Source organism: Alosa sapidissima, chromosome 7 (assembly GCF_018492685.1).
Source record: "Alosa sapidissima isolate fAloSap1 chromosome 7, fAloSap1.pri, whole genome shotgun sequence".
NCBI classification, from domain to species: domain Eukaryota; kingdom Metazoa; phylum Chordata; class Actinopteri; order Clupeiformes; family Clupeidae; genus Alosa; species Alosa sapidissima.
Genome location: NC_055963.1, coordinates 11,113,749 through 11,135,889, shown reverse-complemented (window position 1 = coordinate 11,135,889; position 22,141 = coordinate 11,113,749). Strand labels below are relative to the sequence as shown.

Below are 22,141 nucleotides of genomic sequence, written 5' to 3'. Positions count from 1 at the left end.
ACTGGCTTTAAGGAGAAAAATTAACTGGATTGTTTTCATTCAAAACATTTGTAAACTTTGAGCAGGACTAATTACACTGCATGCATGACTTCCCCCCTCTCTCACAAAAGACATGTAAAAAGTGTTAAATATTCTCCCATGGCAAGGCAAACGTGTAAAACATTTTTTAAACCAGGCTCCCAAAATACTGGCATTGACACACGGAGTCGGAACATATTGCAGTGTCATCAAAAACACAGGCATCTATTAATCACTAATTGCTATGGCTGTCAGCCTTCATTGCATGTTGATGGTTGCACAACAAATGTGGCTGTTGATGTGGAACCAAAAACAGGATCAGGAAGCCCTTAATGTAAACATTTCCAAGGAAACAAAACAGCCCAGTTTAATATATGAGCGCTGCATTAATCATTTAGCTATTATCCTTCCCCAGCAATTGATATAGATAGCATTGTTCAGATGGTCTAAACCTATTTTTTTTTTTTAATGCATTTTCTACCTTTTAAGCAATTATTTTATACACAAACGTGTACATGCAATAGCACACCACTTCTAAAGTTAATGGAAAACCTTGCCATTGAATTATATTGTTTTCAAAATGAGAAATTAACTGGTGACTAAAGGTATGTAGGCGGTGGCTGTCTTGGCAGCTCGAGGCCCAGTCAAGGCCAGACCAGGGTCTAAGAAGGGCTGGGTCTGTGATATGTTCCATTATTAGCGGCTGAATGGGATTTGTCATAACACTAGCAGGAGCCCACTGTCCAGACTGGCCCACCATGTAATTCAGTAGGGACGGAAATTGAATGTGCCGTACAGGGACACTGACCAACACTTAAGATGACCTACAGAGTGCCCCCACCACCGCTGCCACCCCCTCTTGCCTTGTGCTGTGGCCTGGTCAGGGCTGATTGAAACTGGGCTGTGCTCCCCTATCGTTGTGGCCATCATCTGCTGTCCCGTGGGAGTCCTGAGGACAAGCTGTTTCCCTCCTCCGCAGAGCGATTGGAGTCCTAAGCGAGACACACTTTCTTCAGACACACTTTTTTATACTGCCACTCGAGGAAAATGGGTATTTACCTTAACACACACACACACACACACACACACACACACACACACACACACACAAAACCACAAAATCACACACACACACACACACACACACACATACGCAAACATACAATCCCATTTACTTTCACTGACTCTTCCTAATTGAAACACATTGTAGATTGAACCAGGAGCATCAAATGACAAATTGAATGCACAGCAGGATGTAGAAATATATTTGTATTTAATGTATCCTAAATGTTTAGGAGGTGTCCACAGTTCATTACTGTCCATTGCATTTACAAGCAAATTACTGTAACCATGACTAAATCAACAGTGAATATAATCCCAAAATAACTAGAACACCCTCTACTCAACTCCCAAGTGAAAATTCCTCTACTTGGCAAGCCTGTGAACTGAAAATCTCAAGTGTTTCCCAATGCCTATTAACAAAGACAATGCCAATTCCACCTGGTGTGTGAAACGATAAAATAAATGTGAAACATTTGTCCCTCCATAGCAATGTCAACACTGACATCTTCTGGCCAAAATAGAAAACTACACTGGGAAATGTGGCCACCTCAATTCCCAAGCCACCCTGCTCCCCCAAAATGGACTAAGTAGAGCTAAAATGGACTAAGTAGAGTTTACTTTAAGCATTTTATTTAGGCTATACTCACTCCATACAAATCCCCATTGCTAAGGGTTCAGTTTCTGTAAGAGAGGAAAAGTAAAATAAATACTTGGCAAAACACTAGTGTCTACAAAAGAGGCAACACATACAACACAATGAAAATAGAAATATTAGAGGTACAGTTGGGTTTATATTTAATATTTCAGCTCAAGTCAATGAAATTAACCCCTTTTCCATGCTTAACAAGGTGGATTGGCTAGAAAAGCGTGCGCCCGAGCCTCTTAGATAATCACCCATTTACAGTGCCAACACTGCACTCAAACAAGTCCAGTGCTTGTACACTCACACTCACAGGACAGCTAGAGGATTGTGAGGAGCAATTTGCTGAGTTTGATCAACAGTACACCAGATTAGAATACCAGACTGTTCACTTCATCTCAATAGTAACCCTGCTGCAGGTAAAAACTCTAAAAAAAACACTGAAAAATGAAAACGCCACCCCTTTGTTGAATGCATGACCATTTGGCTTTATTTGAAGATATGTCTAACACACTTGGGCAATGAGTGGATCTTAATAGAATTCACTGACTATAATTCTGTACTTCTGTAGAATAACATTTTGCCTGCGCTCAGACATTCTACAAATGATGACTCTACACACCTCTTCTTGTTGGCAACGAGTGGTAACTATGAGAGTAAAACTACTAGTGAGTTTCAAAGTGTTGTAGTTTCATCGCACATGCAAGAGTATGTGGCAACAATGAATATTTTGACGTATTTGATTGTATTTGACCTCAGCCTACCAGAATCTGCGGTGTTCTGTAAGAACTACATCTAAGGCTATCAAGTGGTGTGACCGCTACATCTAATCTGATATATTTCACCATGCAGACATTTACCAATAAAGTTATAATGCTAACCTTACTGAAATGAAAGCAGGTTTTATTGGAGCTAAAAAAAAAATACAAATACCATTTGATTTGGCTCACTCCTCCCTAAAAATCATATGGTTTCCGAGAATCGAGTTTCACCAGGGCCAAAAGAACAAAGGAAAAAGGGAGTGTCCGTCATGATGAAGGGAACTGTTAAAAATGAAAAAAAAAAAAAAAAAAAAAACTTTGAAAAGAGTAGAAAAGAGGAAAAGTACTGACTGTAAGTGAGATATTAACACATGGGTTGGTGTCTTGAACAAAAATAAAACTTTAGTAAAAAAAGTCACGACATTGGGAACAGACTAAATGCATGAAAGAAAAACATATCAGAAAGATGTTCAAATTAACAGTTTTGAGGCATTCCACAGATCTAAATGCTCATTTTCAAGCACGCTTTAAAAAACTGGCACTTTCCTTTTGATTGCTTCTTGTGCAATTGTAACTACAATTTATTTGTCCATTTCATGTGCCATGGTAACATGTACCATGAAATGTCAAATACAATTAAATAATTTGGCACACAATGGTTACAAAAAGGCCACTGAATATGGTAAAACACAGTGGTAGATTGGGGAGAATTTTGGTCATTACTACAATGACCCCCCCCCCCCCATTTACTGGGATATATATATATATATATATGCATGGTACATTCACTGTTGAGTCACGTACCTGCCATTCTCATTCTTTCTCCAGCACTCTCTCCATCTCTCTCTCTCTATCACTGACCACTCACTCACACTGCCTCATGCTAGAGGATGGAAATAAAAATTAAAAAATAATTCACAGTTCTTGTGTTAATTCCCTTACCATCGGTCCTCAACTATCAAGCCATGCCAGAACGGAATAAAAAAGCTGTTATTAAAAAAATAAAGTTTAAAAGATGCTCATGGCCAGGGGCATATGGCTTATAACCTCAAATCCCTGGACTTAAGCCTGCTCTACTTACGGTGTATACCCATATACTCATATGAGTGGGGACAGAGGGGTTCAGAAGAGTGGGAATGATGCAATAAATAGATCATATATATATCACACATCTCTATATACATGAGGTTGGGGGAACACAGTGTCTCTTTCGGAGGAACTTCAGAGGTTTTTTGCCTGCTACGCCCACACACAGCTTTCTTCTTTTGTGTGTATGTGTATGTATGTGTGTGTGTGTGTGTGTGTGTGTAACTTCGTCTGCCCAAGACCCATAAACTCTCAGGAGTGGGCTAGCACCTGATGTGGTGTGTGTGTGGGGGCAGCAGGGATGGCCAGTCTGCTCAGAAGACCTTAGCTCTCTTGCTTCCCAGTGAACCGTGCTGAGGGGGGGAGGGAAAGGACAGATGAGGAGGAAAAATGAGAGAGAGAGAGAGAGAGAGAGAGAGAGAGAGAGAGAGAGAGAGAGAGAGAGAAAGAAGAATGTTAGTTGTATAATGATTGTTTTATAGGAGTTCACAACAATTTGGTAGTACATTCCAGAACATGTTTTTCTTGCTCAAATCAAAAAACACATTACATGTCAAACTTTGCCCAATGTTTGTGTCTTCACTGTAAATTATCCATACTTCTGAGTGTCTGCCTCCCTCCTCCCCTTGGCGGGTGTCTCCTCCCTACCTTGGCCTGCTTGTAGAAATGAGGGGCCAGCTCCACCAGCCAAGCAGACTCCACGGCAGTCACGTCCCGCATGTAGTACTTGGAGGTCTGCACCACCTCATTAAACACAACCCTGCACACACACACACACACACACACAATAAGCCTGGACTCAGCTTTGACAGGAGTACAAGAGTATACAGGACTAACTACTGGGTTCTACACACACACACACACTGAGTAACTACTTAGATTAGGTAAATGAAACACATGAAAGTTCTATGCCTCTTCTATGTCCACACACCCACATGCACAGGGAGGGTACTGACCATTTGGGGGGCTTCTCCCCAAAGAGGACAGAGTTGGGGTGGATGTGCAGCTCCCGGTCATCCCGCAGGGTCCTGGAGGAGGGCAAGAACGAGAGTGGATGGGACATGAGCACAAAGGAGGGAACGTGTAAATGAGAGAGAATAAATGAATCAGAGAGAGACAGGACAAAGCAGGAGAAAATGTTGAGTAGCATTAGAGACAAAAAAGGGAAGAGACGCAGATGCCTTCAATCTCAACACGTCGTCACGGAGACCTTAGACCAGGGGTGGGCAATTATCCTCCCCAGAGGGCCATACTGATTGTGATAAAGTAAGTGTCGGGCCATACATTGGACGATTGAATGAAACACAAAACCCGCACAAAATGCATTGTGCTGCATAGGCTACAAGCAGATTAGCCTGGGCTACTTCCAAGCCCATTTGGAGGCCTGATTTCTTTTTACGGCTTAACCCATTTGTGTTGGATGCTGCACAACGCAACATTCTATCTCCCGCCTGTTGCTGCATAGCGCAACATTGACTCTCCCGCTGGTTTCTGCGTAGCGCAGCATGCTTTTTATTTCATGTTTCTAGGTGTACAGAGGCTTAGATATTAAGGATTTGGTAGACGTTGACAATTCTTAATATTTTTTCAGAAAACCCTTAGAAATAAGGTAATTTAGTCTAGAATGCCATAGGATTCTATAGGCGTTTTTAGCAGGCATTTCAGGAGTAAATGGGTTAATGCCAAATCACGCGTCTACACACGTCTAAAACAGTCAACTCAAATGCAGTGTCACAGCTACACCTAGTGGACTAGGGACGCTAAACCCTTCCTTAACCAACAATACTGTGCCACTGGCAGTACAAGCCGAATCTGCCAATCCCAGAAGCCCCACCTGTAGGATCCAGAATGGTGCAAGCGGGCAGCGTTGGCAAAGAATCCTGAAACAATGCACCTGAGGATCACATCCGGGTCACCTGAATAGAGGAATCAAAACCAAATCTGAGATTCTTAGTAAACACAGAGAAATACATAACAGGGACATGGTTGACGAGAGAGAGAGAGAGAGAGAGAGAGAGAGAGAGAAGATGGAGGAGGATCACAGACCTTCACTGGAGGTTCGTGGCACCTTGAACTTGTTCATGAGTCGCCTGAGCTGCTCCCGGACGGTCACAGCCCGCATCAGGCCCTTGTAGTTAAGGAAGCGATCCTGGCACCACTGGGAACTCTTCTGGTGCTGAGGACACCAATGGCCAACATACAAAGACAGGACAGGTTGACTAGTCAAGCCAAGTCAAAGGTGCTTCTGACATTATGTGACTAGAGTTCAGTCTGGAAAATAACCTTGGTAGTTGAAAATGTGCCACAGAAATGGGGAAAATCAGCATTGACAAGGCTATGCCAACAGCCTTCACCAAAGACCCACCCCTGACATGCGTTTTAATATTCTAACCAGGCAAAGAAATCCAATCCTTCTTCAGGAACTACTCATATGGTATGACTTTACTGGTCTCCTTATCAAACAACAGAATCTGCTTTGGGACATTCAAAATGGCCCTACAATCAATTCAGAGAAACAACTTCTTTATTTATTTATTTATTTATGAGGATGTAATCAGTTAAAACATGTCTGTATCCTGGTCCAGTCTATTTCCCACTTGTTATTTTGCTCAGCTGGTAGTCACATACCTTGATGAAGGCTTCATAAACGTTGAGCATAGTGAGATGGTCACCTTCAGCTACAGCAAACTTCCTGTGTTCCCTGGCCTGAGGCAAGCAGGTAGAGTGAGACACAAAAACACACACACACACACACACACACACACACACCAGGCTTGTGGGAAGGTCACAGGAGAGAGCGGTTTTGGCACAAGACAACAGAGCTGGCACGACAGAGGTCACGCTTAACAGTCGCTGCAGCTGGAACTTTACAAGAGAACGGAGATCATCCCCAAACATTAACAGATTAGGTCCCTGTCACGGAGCTCTGCTGACCCGTCTGCCAGGTAAATAAAACACTCACAAACAAACACACACACACACACACACACGCGCACACACTTATGATCAGGGTAGGACCCTGAGAGAAGCAAAGATAGACAGAGAAGGAACATGAGCAGTGAAAATACACAGACAAACAAGAAGCAGAAGAAGCAGGAAAAAAGGACAGTGTGAAACAAAAGTAAGAGAGCTACCAACACTACTACTACTACACACACACACACACACACACACACACACAAAGCAAATGGACTTACTGCTGCTTTCTTCTGATTGGGATGCACCACAAAGATGTTTTGGATCTGCATCATGGCTGCTATGGTAACAATCTCCTTGGAGCAGCCGAAGTTGCCCGACTCAAGCAGCATCTTGGCAAACATGGGGCTCAAGGGGAACTCGGCCATGCGTACACCCATAGGGTCCGTCAGACGGCCATACTGGTCCAAACCTGCAGAGACGACAACATTCATTGCCAATCACTTTATCAAGGATATTTAATCAAAGAGAAACATACTAGAATAGGATAAGTAAGTATTATCTAATATTTTTAGATTACCATCAACATGTATAAAATTTTATTAATTTCAATAAATTTTTGTCCATCACATATTTGGCGTGACCATTTCTGTGGCCATAGTTAGAGTAAATAGAGAATCATCATCTCCTCACCCCCGAGTGCATAGAGGAGCTCTAGGGCCTGGACCATGGACTGGGCAGGAGGGGGCTGGGGACAAGAGAAGAGACACAGATGGGACTTCTACCCACACACCAGTACAACCACACGCACGCACACACACACACACACACACACACACACACACTTTCCTCCCTACCTCTACTTCCTTCTACCTCCTTCTCCTTTTACTCCACTTTAACTAGTCTTTAAACTTCTTCACTCTCATCCTCTGGTAGTAGTATTTATTGCTACCTAAGGTCTCATCCTCTGGTAGTAGTATTTATTGCTACCTAAGGTCTCATCCTCTGGTAGTAGTATTTATTGTTACCTAAGGTCTCATCCTCTGGTAGTAGTATTTATTGTTACCTAAGGTCTCATCCTCTGGTAGTAGTATTTATTGTTACCTAAGGTCTCATCCTCTGGTAGTAGTATTTATTGTTACCTAAGGTCTCATCCTCTGGTAGTAGTATTTATTGTTACCTAAGGTCTCATCCTCTGGTAGTAGTATTTATTGTTACCTAAGGTCTCATCCTCTGGTAGTAGTATTTATTGTTACCTAAGGTCTCATCCTCTGGTAGTAGTATTTATTGTTACCTAAGGTCTCCTTTGCATTGAAGCTTGTATGCTAATCTTTATTTTGTGAGTCGCTTTGGATAAAAGTGTCTGCTAAATAAATAAATGTAAATGTAAGCACATACCTGAATTTAATTTAAGTTGCTGTAAATAACTTTAATAGGACTAGTAGTAGTGAATTGTCTCTCTAATCATCATCACTAATACTGACGAGCAGAAATTCAAAATAATCTGTCTATGAACTTTTCACAAGGCCCAACTACATCAACCAGTCATGATGCTTCAACAGAGTTAAGCATCCCTTCTCCTACAGTGGCTAAGCTGTGCTGACATTAGCGGGAAAGGCCAACAGTAGGTGTCCATTAGCATTGAGATGAAAGCTGGCCTGGGCTGGACTACGTACCGATAGGAAGCTGAAGCGCAGCACGTTGTCTATGCCCAGAGCCTTCAGCTGCAGGATGACCGGCGCCAGGTTTGTGCGCTGCATCTCGGGCACTGTGGATGGGGGCAGCTTCTCGTAGTCCTCCTCTGGAACACACACACACACACACACACACACACACAAGCATCACAGGTGATGTCCCAGCTAAAATTTGCTAACCAGTAATTTCCTTCATTATGTGAGAGGTCTACGCATTCTAGGCTTAAAGGAACCATATGTAAGATTGTGGCCAAAACTGGTACTGCAATCACTTTCAAATTACTGTAGAGCGGTGTATCCCCTCCCCCTCCCCCCTGACTCGAGGTTGCCAACCCACATGCCGAAAGACTACTGACTTTGTTATTAGTAGATAGGTGGAGAGCGGCGCATCAGGCCAAAACACAACATGACATGACAAAACACAACAACATCAACATCAGTTGAGGGCTGCAACTTCACTTTTTAAATGACAATATCCTGGCCGGTCTACTATTGTCAGTGATATAAGTATTTGAAATGAACATGATTTCTTAATGTCTAGTGACATATCAGGGCCATTTTATGATTAATTGAAATACATTTCTTACATACGGTTCCTTTAAAGGAACACGCCACCCAATGTCAGTAGTAATATATGTTCTTACCTTAACTTTCACGAGTTGAGTCATACCTCTCCCGTGTCGGTACGTGCACTCAAACGCTCTGGTGCGCGGCGCAAATGTGTTAGCATGTTGCTATGCTAGCGGGCTCAGACGTAGCCATAGAGGGAGGAAGATAGCAGTAATCAAAAACATCCACGTTTTCCCTACTTAAATACAGTTTCAAAAATGTGTAAGGTCACACAACATGAAACGTGGCGATTTTCCAAGCGAATAAACAGGAGAACTACAAAGTGTGGCGCAATAGCACTTGGGAGTACTTCGACCTAGCGTAGTAATATTAGTTAACAGCTAATTGTAGATCCTATCCACCACAGAGCTGGATCGACCCCTCAGCCAACCCCTCAGCCTCCCCCTCCCCCTCCGAGGCGCACACACACAGTCATTTCCGTAAATAGAGACAACCTGCCCTGCTGGCGTTAGTTTGAGCTGACTTAGCAAAGTAGCAGGTAGTGGTAAAGTAGATTGTGAACAATTATGGTTGTAACATGCATTGTGAAGGGTAGTTATAAGTGATTTCATGTTTCATAGAATTCCGCTTCGCTGCAAACGGTGGATAGGATCTACAATTAGGTGTTACGCTAGGTCGAAGTACTCCCAAACGCTATTGCGCCACACATTGTAGTTCTTCTGTTTATTCGCTTGGAAAATCGCCACGTTTCATGTTGTGTGACCTTACACATTTTTATCAACTACTCGTGCAACTGTATTTAAGTAGGGAAAACGTGGATGTTTTTGATTACTGCCATCTTCCTCCCTCTATGGCTACGTCTGAGCCCGCTAGCATAGCAACATGCTAACACATTCGCGCCGCGCACCAGAGCGTTTGAGTGCACGTACCGACACGGGAGAGGTATGACTCAACTCGTGAAAGTTAAGGTAAGAACATATATTACTACTGACATTGGGTGGCGTGTTCCTTTAATGTGAGGACCAAATCTTACCGGTGTAAAGCCGGAAGCATTTCCCTGGGCGGTTTCGTCCACCCCGACCAGCCCTTTGGGCAGCCGAGGCTTTAGAGATGGGGGTCACCACGAGCGACTCGATAGCTGTCTGAGGATTGTAAGCTCTCAGCTTGACAAATGCACAATCAATGACAAACACAATCCCATTGATGGTGATGGAGGTCTCAGCGATGTTAGTTGCCACCACCACCTAAACAGAAGGAGAAAAAAATATATATATTCTGTGAACCTCAATTCTGTGATTCTCATTGGCAAGTTCAGCAGTTCAACTCACCTGTGGGATTGACTATAATGAACAATGTCATGTCATAAAATAGTTGTCACTCAACCTCTAATGTGCCTTCATCAATTATTTGTTTTCCATTCTAAAATACATTTCAATAAACTCACATTTTGTGTAAGATATACACTGAAGGTTTGCAGATAACACGACACAAAATACAACAATTTAAGAAATCTTGTCATGATTTCTTGTGAAGTGAGCGTTGAAGTCAGTTCACCTTCCGCACTGAAGGGGGCATCCTTTCAAAGACTTTCATCTGCTCCACGTATGGGAGCCCAGCATACATAGGCAGCACCCGCAGGTGCTTCTTCATGCCATAGCGAGAGAGTGTCCGCGCCTGCTCCTGTAGCATGGACACCACCTTCTCCACTTCCTCCTGGGAAGGAGGATGATCATGTAAGGAAAGCCCTTGTGTGTACAGTCAACAGCAAAGGACGGGGGGAAGTAATCCTGTGAAAGCTACAGGAACGAGATATGATATTCTACATTGTAGGGGTTGAAAGTGACACTTGGGAAGGCTAGTAACATTAATCTCTTATGTCTCTGTATGTTTTTGTTCGAAATATTTTGATTTTACATAGGAGCAACAATACAACAATGTTGAGCAGCTCATAAAATGATCTACGTTTTTTAAACCAGTCTTGTTGCAGTGTTCCTCTGCTTGGATCCTCCCTGTAGCATGTTGCTGTGTATAATCATCTTATGAATTATCAAAACGCTGGCGTCGCTCACAAACCCTGTAGCATGTTGCTGTGTATCATCATCGTATGAATTATGAAAGCGCTGGCGTCGCTCACAAACCTGTCCGGTGAGAAATGCCAGCACATCTCCATCTTCCTCAGTCTCATGAATCTTCAGCACAGTCTCCACTGTGGCCTTCACATAATCAGGGACAGGACTGGGAGGAAAACAGACAGAGAGACAGACAGACGGAGAGAAAGAGACAGACAGACAGAAAGAAAGAAATGGAGGGAGGGAGAGAGAGAGAGAGAGAGAGATAGATAGAGAGAGAGAGAGAGAGAGAGAGAGAGAGAAACAAACAAAGTTAGGAAAATGCTACACATCTGCACCTCAAATTGTCAACAGTTTTCTTACATTTGCAGCAATTGTGACAAAAACACCATCAGCTTAAGGGTACTACTCTACCTAAAAATGAACTCAAGGCACTGCAGGTAATACAAATCTGGAATCATATATAATTGATTATATCAACACACATACACACACACACACACACACACACACAGGTGAGACCCATCAAAACATGAGCCAACAAGACAAATATTAGAAGATTGGTAAAACCAATGCTTTAAAACTGAACTGTCTAAGCCCTTTGAGCAACCTCTCAATATCACTCTGCAATCATTACACACTTGAAGCGTGTCTGGACAAAATAAATCCATCCACTTTGAGCTTTACAAAATGGATAAAGGCTGAATACCTGACAGTATAAAAGACATCCACAGGGAAGGTTCGACCCTCGACTGTAAGAATGCCACAGGTATCTTTGTTGGGGTCTCCAGACTCATTCAGATTGAAGAACTCCTGAAATTTCTGTAAAAGATCACCCACAAAATAAATCAACATTGAAATGAATACAGACAGTCTACCCTTCAAAGGATGTGTAACCATTTTTAACCAATGATTATAGAGCACAGCAATCTGGAATCTTTGGCTTTAACACATTTGTTTATTCAAACAGCTTCAAGTTACAGTGTTATGGGGGCAGTCGTGGCCTACTGGTTAGCGCTTCGGAATTGGTAGGCCCGACCAGTAGGACCGGCTGAAGTGCCCTTGAGCAAGGCACCTAAGCCCTCACTGCTCCTCGAGCGGCGCTGTAGCATGCAGCTCACTGTGTCGGGATTAGTGTGTGCTTCACCTCACTGTGTGTTCACTGTGTGCTGAGTGTGTTTCACTAATTCACAAATTGGGATAAATGCAGAGACCATATTTCCCTCACAGGATCAAAAGAGTATATATACTTACTTAAACTGTGTTTATCTGACTGTCTTACATGCATTTACACTTGCATTAAGTAACTCTTTACTCGTTACCACCCCCTAAACACACACTCACTCACAAATGGCTTATGAAACCCATTTCCATTTGAAACCCATCTGAATTCATCACCTTGGCATCCAGGGTAGCAGATGCGACAATCAGTCGCAAGTCCCTCCTCTTCTTCTGGATCTGTCACAGGGCAGATGGACAAAGGGCTTTATGGACAGATTCCAATGTTTTTCCTTTTAATGCAATGAAATCAAGTCTGGCTTTTTCCAAGACACACAGGCAGCAAAGTCACCTTTTTCAAGAGTCCGATGGCGATGTCTGTGTACAGAGTCCTTTCGTGAGCCTCATCCAACATGAGGACACTGAGACAGGACCAAAAAAGCTATCAGTACCCAGAGACAAACAGGAGATTGCAGACAAACAAACTTCGAGGTCAAGTCCTCACAAATGCATTTTCATCACAAGTGACTAGAATAACTTTGGCGAAAAGCATTTAGTGGCATTCATTTACTGCCAGAGTGCATTTGTGATGATTATGTAAAGGACATGTGATGGGGCAAGTGATTTTTCAGGGGGGGGGGGGGGGCGTGAAAAAAATAATGGGCGTGTCATTTGTAACTTTAGGACTCATAATTGTTTTGACTAAGAGTAATTCACGAAGCATTTTAGCCCTAAAAGTAGCACCTAATTCTGGGACAGAAGAAGTCTAGGACTCCTAACTCAATAAGACCTATTCACAAACCATCTTGAACCTCTTTTTGTGGCATTTCACGTCGCGATGACGATTTCTTTGAAATAAACATGCGGTTACAAGAGCTCTCAATCGCGAGGGATTAATTGTGCATTGTAACTAAGGGATGCAATAACGCCACCAACAACCAAAACCATTCATTGCATGTAAACTAAACACATTTTGTTGTTTCAACGTTTCATTGTAAATCAAATTAAATTGTTTCTCCTCTTTGCGACTATAGGCTACGTGTCTTCATACAGATTAATTTAAAACATGTTGCAAAGATACTGCTTCAATCCATAGTGTAGTATTTTATTATGCTACTTGTCTATTTTCTTTATCTTACTCTTCATTCATTTAGGCTGTTTATTCATAATCTTCTATTCTTCACAGTACTTGTGTAGCTCACGCATTCACACCAGCAAAGACCAGTCACCTGTCACTCATCATCGTAGGGGAGGTTTCTGCCATCATTCCCACGTTATAATCATCAGCCAATCAAAGTGGTCACGTCAATCAAGCTCGTGCATGAGTAATGATGTCAACCATAGCAACGGAGCTCTTATTTTATCTTAGGAGTTGGCATTTATACTAACTAAGAGTTGGTCTGAGAGGCTTTGTGAATAACTTTTAAGAGAAAACTTCTAGCTAAAATCTTTAAATGCGATTAAGAGTATTCCTAGTGGTAAGATAAAATGGTTTGTGAATATGGGCCCAGGTTGGAAAGTAATGCCCGCAAAGACAGGCCCACAAATTCTCACCTGTATTTCTTCAACAGAGGATCTGCCATCATCTCCCTCACCAACATCCCATCTGTGAGAAACTGTTAGAGAGACAGCGGTCAACAGATTCAGGTTGTCCATATATTTCTGCACGACTTAATGCAGTAAATTACATTGTGCTACAGTACCTATTGATCAGTGATCACCACCATCAGATCATACTGACAATTTAGTTGGTGAATTAAGCTTAGAATTAAAACCATGTAAATGTGCCCTGAAATAATATAGCTTTCAGCAGCATGAGAAGACGTATTTTCATGCGTCATCACAGGCCGGGCCAGTATTTTAGAAGAGCAGTAATACCTTTATTCTGGTGGCATGGGGGTCAGAGCAGTCATCAAACCTGATGGTGTAGCCAACCTCGTGTCCGAGCAGTGCCCCGCGTTCCTCTGCCACACGGTTGGCCACCTTGGGGAATAAATACATCAAGACTCGTTTCAATAGGCGAGCTGGGAAATCAAGGTACACTGCATCTACAGCATAAGCGACAGAGAAACACTTACTGATGTAGCTGCCACTCTTCGAGGCTGAGTCACTCCTATGACCTTTCCCTCTGCGGCCCAACCTGCCTCTAAGAGGTACTAATGGAAAAAGGAGAGAGAAAGAGAGAAATGAGGGTGATGGTATAGCTTAGATGAAAGGTCTATCTTAATAAAATTGAGGCCTCCCCTTGACATTTTAAATACAGCATCAGGGAGAGTAACTGCACAATGTAAGACTTATTGACAGCATGAGTGACCGAGAACATTCAATACTAACCTGAGGTATTTGTGTGCTTTTCCCACATCCTGTCTCTCCGACAATTATCACTGTCTGGTAGTTCTCCACAAGATAGAGAATATTGTTTCTGTGCTGAGGAGAGAGAGGGGAAAACCGCCCATAACGGTATGATGTCACTGAGGATAACTACTGCGCCTCTGTGCGCAATATTGACTACCAATTTGCCATTCAGCCTAATTGGTAAATTTCCATGAGAAGATGACTGACTTTACATGTTACTTGCACGAATTTCAGTTTATATTCATAGTAGCCACGAAACAGCGAAGACATGTAAATACCTTAAAAACTGGAAGTTTCTGTCGCTGCTTCTCAATGGACAGCGCAGTGTGAGGGTTGTAAATAACTGGGGAGCCAGCGGTCTCTGTCGTTAGCTCCCGCTCCTCCGAAACACCCGGAGCATCAGCTCCTGTATCGTGGCATTAACAGAAAACATCAAATGTACAGTACAATCGGCACTCGGGGAATGTGTCTCATATTATTAAACTAACACTGTGCACCTAATCATTGTCATCGTTGACAGATTAGCTTGGCTAGCTAAACTTAGAGGACGCAGCTAACTCGTGACTAATTCATACTGTTCTCTCTGTCTAGTTGAGACCATCGAGAAAGCGTCTGCGGTACCTCTGGATAAAGGTATTGGACCACGGTGTACAATAGGTTGGACCACAGCTACACTTGCTAAAGTAACTTTATGTTACTGAAATTGCGCATGAACGCAAATCGGTGCAAACACCACTGCAGAGGTTCCACCAAAACACGAAAGCGTCTTTTTTGCTAAATTAACGATAGCACGCATTGTAAACTGATTGACTTTATTCCAGTGATGTAAAGTCACATGATAACATTCAGAATACAGGGACATCATGAAACAACGCACAACTCTATTTTTGTTAGATATATTTTCATCTTACCGGGTTTCCAGAATTTCATCGTGGAGTGGGGCGCCGCCATCTTGAAATTGACGTCACATTCTTCAAAACTTTATTATATCCCACTAAAGGAATAAGGAGGCTGGGCAAGGAATAAATCATTTTAAAACTCCGGGTCCCGTTTCACTTAATGACGCTCACTTAAGTTAACATTATTTATTCTCAGTATATCATTTTAAGTATTGCCTTTAAATAAAACCCTTCCTGAGTTGGATGAAAGATCCAAGACGTCAAAAATGGCTAATCATGTATAAGTGTACCATATGTCAGACAGTTCGTGAGGACACTGTTGGGAAAATGTTGGATTCAGTGGGAGACTATACCTATTGCCTGTATGATGGTTGGGTGTTACATCATCTTCACTCCCCAACAATGGTAGATTCATAACCTTATTCACACCACACTGTTGTGCCCATTTTACCTAGTATAATGCATTCAGTTCTTTAAAATTCACTTACTTCCAACACATTTAGCTCAACAGTGTGGTGAAGTTAACAGTCAAGTCATCCCCCACCTTATTTCCTAATGTATTAATCTAAAAGGAAGTACAAAATCCATCTGTGCTGTTTGGTGCTTATTTTAACAATTCTGTGAAGTTCTTAATTACTTAATGGTTCCTAGTGGATTGTAGCTGCAGTGACAGAGTAGCACAATTTGCAAAAAACAAAGAGTGTCTAATTTCACCTTCAAGTTGCCTATCTTTCGTACTACTACTAGTAGTCAGGCAAAAACATGCTATGATCTCTTGAACTGATCATGAGTTGAGACAACTTCAGGGTTGCATTATAACTGGGAGCATTTAGGAGCAGCCTGATAACAGGTTAGGGCTGACCACTAGACTGCCACTGGTCAGTTATGCCTGAAGACTTGTTCCTTTTTTTAAACCATATGGAGTAGACATGCGCTTTGGGGAGGAAAATTACAGGGTAGTGGTTGAATTTCATCCACGAGAGCTCATTATACCATACCTCTAGATAGATTTACAGTGATCAACTGTACTTCCAACATTACAGAGCAACACTTTGTCTGTTATAAAATGTGGGACAAACAAAGTCCATGTTTTAATGCAATTCCCAAAAGATTTCCATCAGAAAATACAGTCTTTCAAAAGCCTTGTGTACAGCTGAGTGTATACCTGGTAGAGCAAATACTTTTGCTTGCAGTTAATACACTATAAAATACTGAGATGTATGTTACACACAGCCTATACATAACAAAGACACACAAATAAATCAGTTTAATACACATGATATGATAAAATGCATATTGTACAGAATCTATACACTGTTTAATGTTTAAACAAATTCTTTGACTGATTTGGTAAAGACTATCTGATTCGGAAGCTAATCGTGAAAAAACAATAAAGTTAATTTAAGTTATATTCTTCTGCTAAATACAATGTCATTTACTAAAAAAAAAAAAATCATGGCAGTGCACAGGACAGTTTTAGCTTAAAACTCAGACGCAATGACCAAGGACTCTAAAATGGCCATTTTACTGAAGTTACCCATAATGCACTTCTTTCTCAAGGATGCTGTGTGTTGCAGGTGATGCATCCACACCTTGAAGCTTGAAGTTCTGCATATTACATTTTACACTGAAGAAAATGTCTTTTTGTCTCGCTTTACCACAATGTTTTTTCCACAGGTTTTCAATCGTAGTGTAATGCTGTGTAAAAGATAATCCATACCACCTGAAATAAAAAAAAAAAAGTTAACACATTTTAAAACCAAAAACCGAGTACGTGATTTTAATGTTATGTATTAGCTCACTTTGCTCCTGCCTGTTTTGACAAGATATCCCGGTTACAAAAACAGTTGTCATGTATTCTAGCTAAGGTTAGTCACGGTGAGAGTGTGTCATGTCTATTAAAAGCACATACACTGGATCATTGATGTTTCAACATCTCAAAAGCAAAACCCTGAGATGAAAAAAAAAAAACAATCCCCCTTTCTAATCAAATTTATTCATTTGGTAAATCATGGCAAATACATTATCCAATAAGATATTTAGGGCTCTATTTTGGCGATCTAAAACACATGGTCACTGGTGAATAGCTTAGGGGTTTGTCCAGTCCACATTGGGGGTGGTTTTGTCATCAAACGTCAGGCGCCTGGCGCAAAAAGGTGGTCTTACTGTATGTTTCTTAATCAGTCATGGGTGTGTTTTGGGCGTAACATCATTTAAACCAATGAGAGTGACAACTGTCGTTTCCTTTAACAGGAAGCAGTGCGACTTCAAACAGCACATTAGTGTTTTGATGGTCACCGGCGCATTTGAAAGCATCTGCTTGCACGCGAGACCATATGGAACAGGTATTCCACTAAACCATGCTTTCCTAAAACCTAGCAGAGTATAGCCTACACGCTGCACTTGTCTATTATTTGATTGGCTAGGTGAAACTAACTTCAGCATGGTGTCATAGTCAACAACAAAACAATTATACACAGTTAATTACTTTCACTATTGACTGACAATGGGTTACCATCGAAACATAGTCTGAAAAAAGCAACACTTACCCAAATAATGTTCGAATAACTGAATAAAAAACCTAAGGACATTTATCCTGCAGAGGAGTTGCTGCTTACATCTCGTGACAGTGCGTCTTCAGCTGTGCTTTATACGCCGCTGTATACGCCTCTTGCTATAGACCAGGTTTTTCTTGGTCAGTGGCCTAATGCTTTTTAGATGGTGTACGATAGCGATTTTTAGATAATGCTCTAGATCCCACCTTAGGTTGTTAATTGCCATACCCCTGAGCGCATTGCTCAATAAAAGAGACAGGCATGGCGAAAAACTCGAGTGTACAATAGGAATACGTTTGCGCCGCCGCCGTGATGGGAATACGCTTTGCGGCACGCTTTTGACCTTCATAATAGAGCCCATAGATTCACACATAGCACCTTGCATGTGCTGGACACAACAGCCTGAAAAAGGACCAACTTTAAAAAAGACTAATTGTGTACAGTAAATCTTGTCATGTGTTATTTAATGGGGCTGCACAATTATCGCAATCGCAATATGAACCAATGCAATTACCTAATCGCAAAGTCTACAAATAACCGTGCAGTTTATAGTTACATATTTTTTATTTTTATATTCATGTGATCCTCCTTCACTATGCCACTTCTGATTCATGCCTAGTGCGTGAAGAACACAGCACTTCTGACTGGTGATCTTCAGTCAATCAGGAGTGCTGTGATTCTCGTGCTCTAGGCATCAATGAGAAGTGGCACAACTCAGAGACTTTTGGAATACTGAACTGAATCAATTCCTTGACATTCAAAAATCATATCACAAATCGCAACCACAATCGCAATATCTGTCAAAAAAAAATCACGATTAGATATTTTCCCCATATCGTGCAGCCCTATTATTTACACATTACAACCTATTCACTAAAACAGAAAGACAGACAGACAAAGAAAGAAAGAAAGAAAGAAAGAAAGAGAGAAAGAGAGAAAGAAAGGGAGCGATCTGTTGGCATCTCACCAGGAATAGTGCAAATGATGTCATAAACCCTTCTTTGGTCAGCTCCCATGTGCCGCCATACTCCTCCTCGTCTACCTGTTGAAAGCTGCTGAAGTATAGGTACAGAACACCTGCATTGATGATGCAGAATCTGGGAGGGGGAAACACCGAGACTGCATCAGGTGGAAGCCTTCCTGACAATCATTAGCAACCTGTGTGTGTGTATTATATCCGTCAGCTTTCAACTTTTACATTTTTTGACCATCGGTAGGGAGAGAAAAAAAAATTAAGAGAAAAATTCTGCAGGTTCTTGATGCATTGGCTGCTACAAGATATTCTTGTGGAAACGGCATCGAATATTTTGGGGAAAATGACGTTTCCTTGAAAAATGTTCATGGGACCAAAACCAAAAAGCTATGTTTATGAATAACACTAAGTTACTGGGTATGCATCTTTTGTCTTTCCGGTCAAAGCACTACATGGAGAAGTAAAAGGCACAGTCCTCAGCTCTGATTAAATGATGACATTTGAGTTAAATAGTCCCTGAAATAAAGCAAGATGTTGATGATGGCTGCAACTGTCCAAGCTAGCTTATTTGGCTCCCATATAGTCAGAAGACAATGTTTTGTGACAACAGAGTGGATAGACAGCTACAGGAACATGAATTTGAAAAAAAAAAAAAAAAGCAATTCATGGTTTTCCGAGATGTTGGAGAGAAAGTTGCAAGGCTGATTCTCCATAACCAGTTGCAAAGGGTGTGCAATTCTCCCTATTTCAAGTTAGTTTACCATCAAAATGACTTTGAAGCTGTTATATCAAGGTAAACAACTAGCATAGAATGCCTTTAAAATAGACAGCTAATACCAGAAATGCATTCTTAAGGGAGCAGCTGGCTATCAAAGTAAAATATTTGTTTCGCCACTTACAGATACGGAGGTACACGTGTGCCTGTTTACCTCAGTGAAGAAGTAGAAACGGAAGGTAAACCTATGCCCATATGCCCCCTCGCTTAGCTACCTCAATACTGAACGGTTTGCTGCTTTTGACCCTAATGAAAATACGCAAAAAATAACTATAGTACTACAATAATATCTCTATAGTAGTTCTATGGCAGTGTATAATAATTAGATAGATAGATAGATAGATAGATAGATAGATAGATACTTTATTGATCCCCAAGGGGAAATTCAAGTTATGTGATGTTCCTTATCCTTACCTTCTATAGTGTTCCTATAGTACAGTCTAATAGCACTTCCATAGTACGTATGTCCCAAAATACTATAAGGGTTCCTATAGTTCTTTTTCATTAGGGATCAAGATTAATGAAATTCCAAACTGTTGGCCATTCATACCAGGTTAATAAACTGACAACCTGGTTCAATATCTCAAAACACAAGGTAAAACAGGGGTTACATGTGCATGGCTAAAAGTGAGAGGATGTTAAGTTAATGGATTGAATGGAACTGGATTAAACCACACTGTTATTCAAGACTCTATGATTGAATGAAAATAAGAATTATGCTTACATTGCTATTCCCAGAAATCCTTTGAGCGGTGCAATGCCCCATATTACTCCGAGAATAACTGCTATGATTTGCCTGAACCAGTAGATCACATCCAAGAACTCGTCCTGTAAAACAAAGCAAACCGTTAGCCCAGTTTATCATCAAGGAGTCTTGAATCAGTGATCCATTAAGATGTCAACATCCGAAATATGAAACTAAAGCCCCTCACTGTTTCCTTCAACAACACAGTTGCAGTCTGCAATTGCTTAAAGGTTATGTTAATCATAAGACTGTATTCAATTTCCCAAGGTTGTATGTGTATTAGGGACACACAAGCAAGAATACTGCATGTCTCCTGCATGAGCTGTGTGTTTCAGTTCATGTGATCTTAGTGTTATCCACCTTCCTGGCCCTGGTATGTCACAACTTCACAAATCCCCACTTCAGTTTCCTAAACCTTTAATGTAAACGTTAGCTATGCAATGTGTAGATCAGGCAGAGAACGCATTGTTAGCATACGGGCACAAGCGTCACCTTGATCACAATCCAATGTCGAGAAATACAACAGATTCCGCTAACTTAGAAATATTGTGCGTCGCCTCATAAGATGACCACAAAACCGTCTTGAGTTAATCCATCGACGACCCCCCCTTATGTCATATGATCTGACATTACAATACAGGGGCTATGCTAGCTAGCAAGCCAACTAGACACCTGGCCAAGTTCTGACACTTACGAAGAAGATAGTACTAAAAATAAGTTCAAAGTACAGCCGGCTCATGGGGAAGAATATATATTAACAGTTTTTTCTTTCTCAATCACAAACCCACCTTCTCCTCCCATACAGCTTTACAATTGAAGGCTTTGCTCCATGCGGACTGCTTCACTCCACCGTTGGCGAGATGAACTTCTTCCTTCTTTTTTGAACTGCTCGTCATTCTCTGGGACTACCGCCGGGTATTAGCTGAATCTGTGAACTGAGCGACACAATTTTGAAAATTGTGTGAAATATCTCCGATTCTACTAAGAAGCAGATAGCGTTAACTCGAAATAAAAGCACTGCTGACTCCTCAAATTGGTGTCGAAGATTTCCAAAGCCCGCACTATCCACGCATGCGCTGTAACCATTTGACCCTAGTGGGAGAGCCAATAACAAAATGCGACGTTCACGCAAGCTCCACGCGCTGGACCCGGCTGGACCACTGGAGTATGTTTGAACGTCTCTCAAAATGAAATAGTGACATCTGCTGTTGGAAGACGGTCACTGAACGAATGAATGAATTAATCAATGAATGAATGAACGAATGAGCGAATGAATGAATGAATGAATGAATACACATTGTGTGTTTTCTGTCCGCTATTTGTATTATCAGGATTGTATGGTGAATTGTGAAGCCTATAATGTGTTGTTTTCATTGGTGTAAACTAATTAAGCGGACTATACAAAAACTTTGAAAAATGTGTGACCTGGATGTTTGATCATCATTGCCAAGGTCATGCATGGGCTAATCGATGCGAAGAAAATATTATTTCAGAGGTCTCAAAAGCATGATGATGCCAATCAATGAGGATGTTACTAGTACACAGAGAAAACTATTAAGGCTACATGTCCAGTGGAAGAACTTCATGGACCTCATAAAGAATGTTAAAAAAAGTATTTAATCAAGAGCATAATTTTATGATTCTCTGAAATATTAACAGCCCTCAGTATTTTGCCATTAATAACACATTTATAAAGTTTTTAATAACAGTCCCACAAACCCACAAAACACCTATCACGGATTGGTTACTGTTAGTGACAACAAAGTCACTATGCAATTTGCAATTGATGCTCTAAGTTGGAAGGA

At 41.4% G+C, this 22,141-nt stretch overlaps 2 protein-coding genes across 5 annotated transcripts; both read right to left on the bottom strand.

Moving 5' to 3' along the window:
- Positions 1–26: 26 nt before the first annotated feature.
- dhx35 (DEAH-box helicase 35) lies at positions 27–15,485 on the bottom strand. Of its 4 annotated transcripts, none has more exons than XR_006032773.1 (23): positions 15,301–15,484; positions 14,668–14,795; positions 14,369–14,461; positions 14,113–14,190; positions 13,913–14,017; positions 13,589–13,650; positions 12,387–12,456; positions 12,215–12,274; positions 11,526–11,638; positions 10,886–10,982; positions 10,302–10,460; positions 9,781–9,991; positions 8,160–8,284; positions 7,177–7,231; positions 6,765–6,955; positions 6,196–6,273; positions 5,614–5,743; positions 5,402–5,483; positions 4,524–4,595; positions 4,216–4,327; positions 3,286–3,920; positions 1,728–1,761; positions 27–1,010 (listed from the first exon to the last, which is right to left on the bottom strand). XR_006032773.1 is itself a non-coding variant. In XM_042097807.1 (22 exons), the coding sequence occupies exons 1-21, from the start codon at positions 15,338–15,340 to the stop codon at positions 3,882–3,884; spliced, it is 2,100 nt and encodes a 699-aa protein (XP_041953741.1). In that variant the 5' UTR covers positions 15,341–15,485; the 3' UTR covers positions 1,273–1,761; positions 3,838–3,881. The 4 variants fall into 4 exon arrangements, 2 of the variants coding, with proteins under 2 accessions (XP_041953741.1, XP_041953740.1); XR_006032774.1 differs by having other exon boundaries at positions 35–1,010; positions 3,838–3,920; positions 15,301–15,485; XM_042097807.1 differs by lacking the exon at positions 27–1,010 and having other exon boundaries at positions 1,273–1,761; positions 3,838–3,920; positions 15,301–15,485.
- An 865-nt stretch (positions 15,486–16,350) lies between these two features.
- rab5if (RAB5 interacting factor) lies at positions 16,351–21,418 on the bottom strand. The gene is made up of 4 exons (XM_042097808.1): positions 21,125–21,418; positions 20,316–20,419; positions 18,811–18,940; positions 16,351–17,011 (listed from the first exon to the last, which is right to left on the bottom strand). The coding sequence occupies exons 1-4, from the start codon at positions 21,230–21,232 to the stop codon at positions 16,970–16,972; spliced, it is 384 nt and encodes a 127-aa protein (XP_041953742.1). The 5' UTR covers positions 21,233–21,418; the 3' UTR covers positions 16,351–16,969.
- Between the last annotated feature and the right edge of the window lie 723 nt (positions 21,419–22,141).

Excerpts from the sequence above, each read along its gene's own strand:
- dhx35 (XM_042097807.1), bottom strand. The coding sequence starts at position 15,340 with ATGGCGGCGCCCCACTCCACGATGAAATTCTGGAAACCCG. Across the intron at positions 14,191-14,368 it reads AAAGCACACAAATACCTCAG|TACCTCTTAGAGGCAGGTTG; the intron begins GTTAGTATTGAA and ends TTTTTCCATTAG. Across the intron at positions 4,596-5,401 it reads CACCATTCTGGATCCTACAG|GACCCTGCGGGATGACCGGG; the intron begins GTGGGGCTTCTG and ends GCCCTCCTCCAG.
- rab5if (XM_042097808.1), bottom strand. The coding sequence starts at position 21,232 with ATGACGAGCAGTTCAAAAAAGAAGGAAGAAGTTCATCTCGCCAACGGT. Across the intron at positions 20,420-21,124 it reads AAGCTGTATGGGAGGAGAAG|GACGAGTTCTTGGATGTGAT; the intron begins GTGGGTTTGTGA and ends TTTGTTTTACAG. Across the intron at positions 18,941-20,315 it reads GGATTTCTGGGAATAGCAAT|ATTCTGCATCATCAATGCAG; the intron begins GTAAGCATAATT and ends TCCCCCTCCCAG.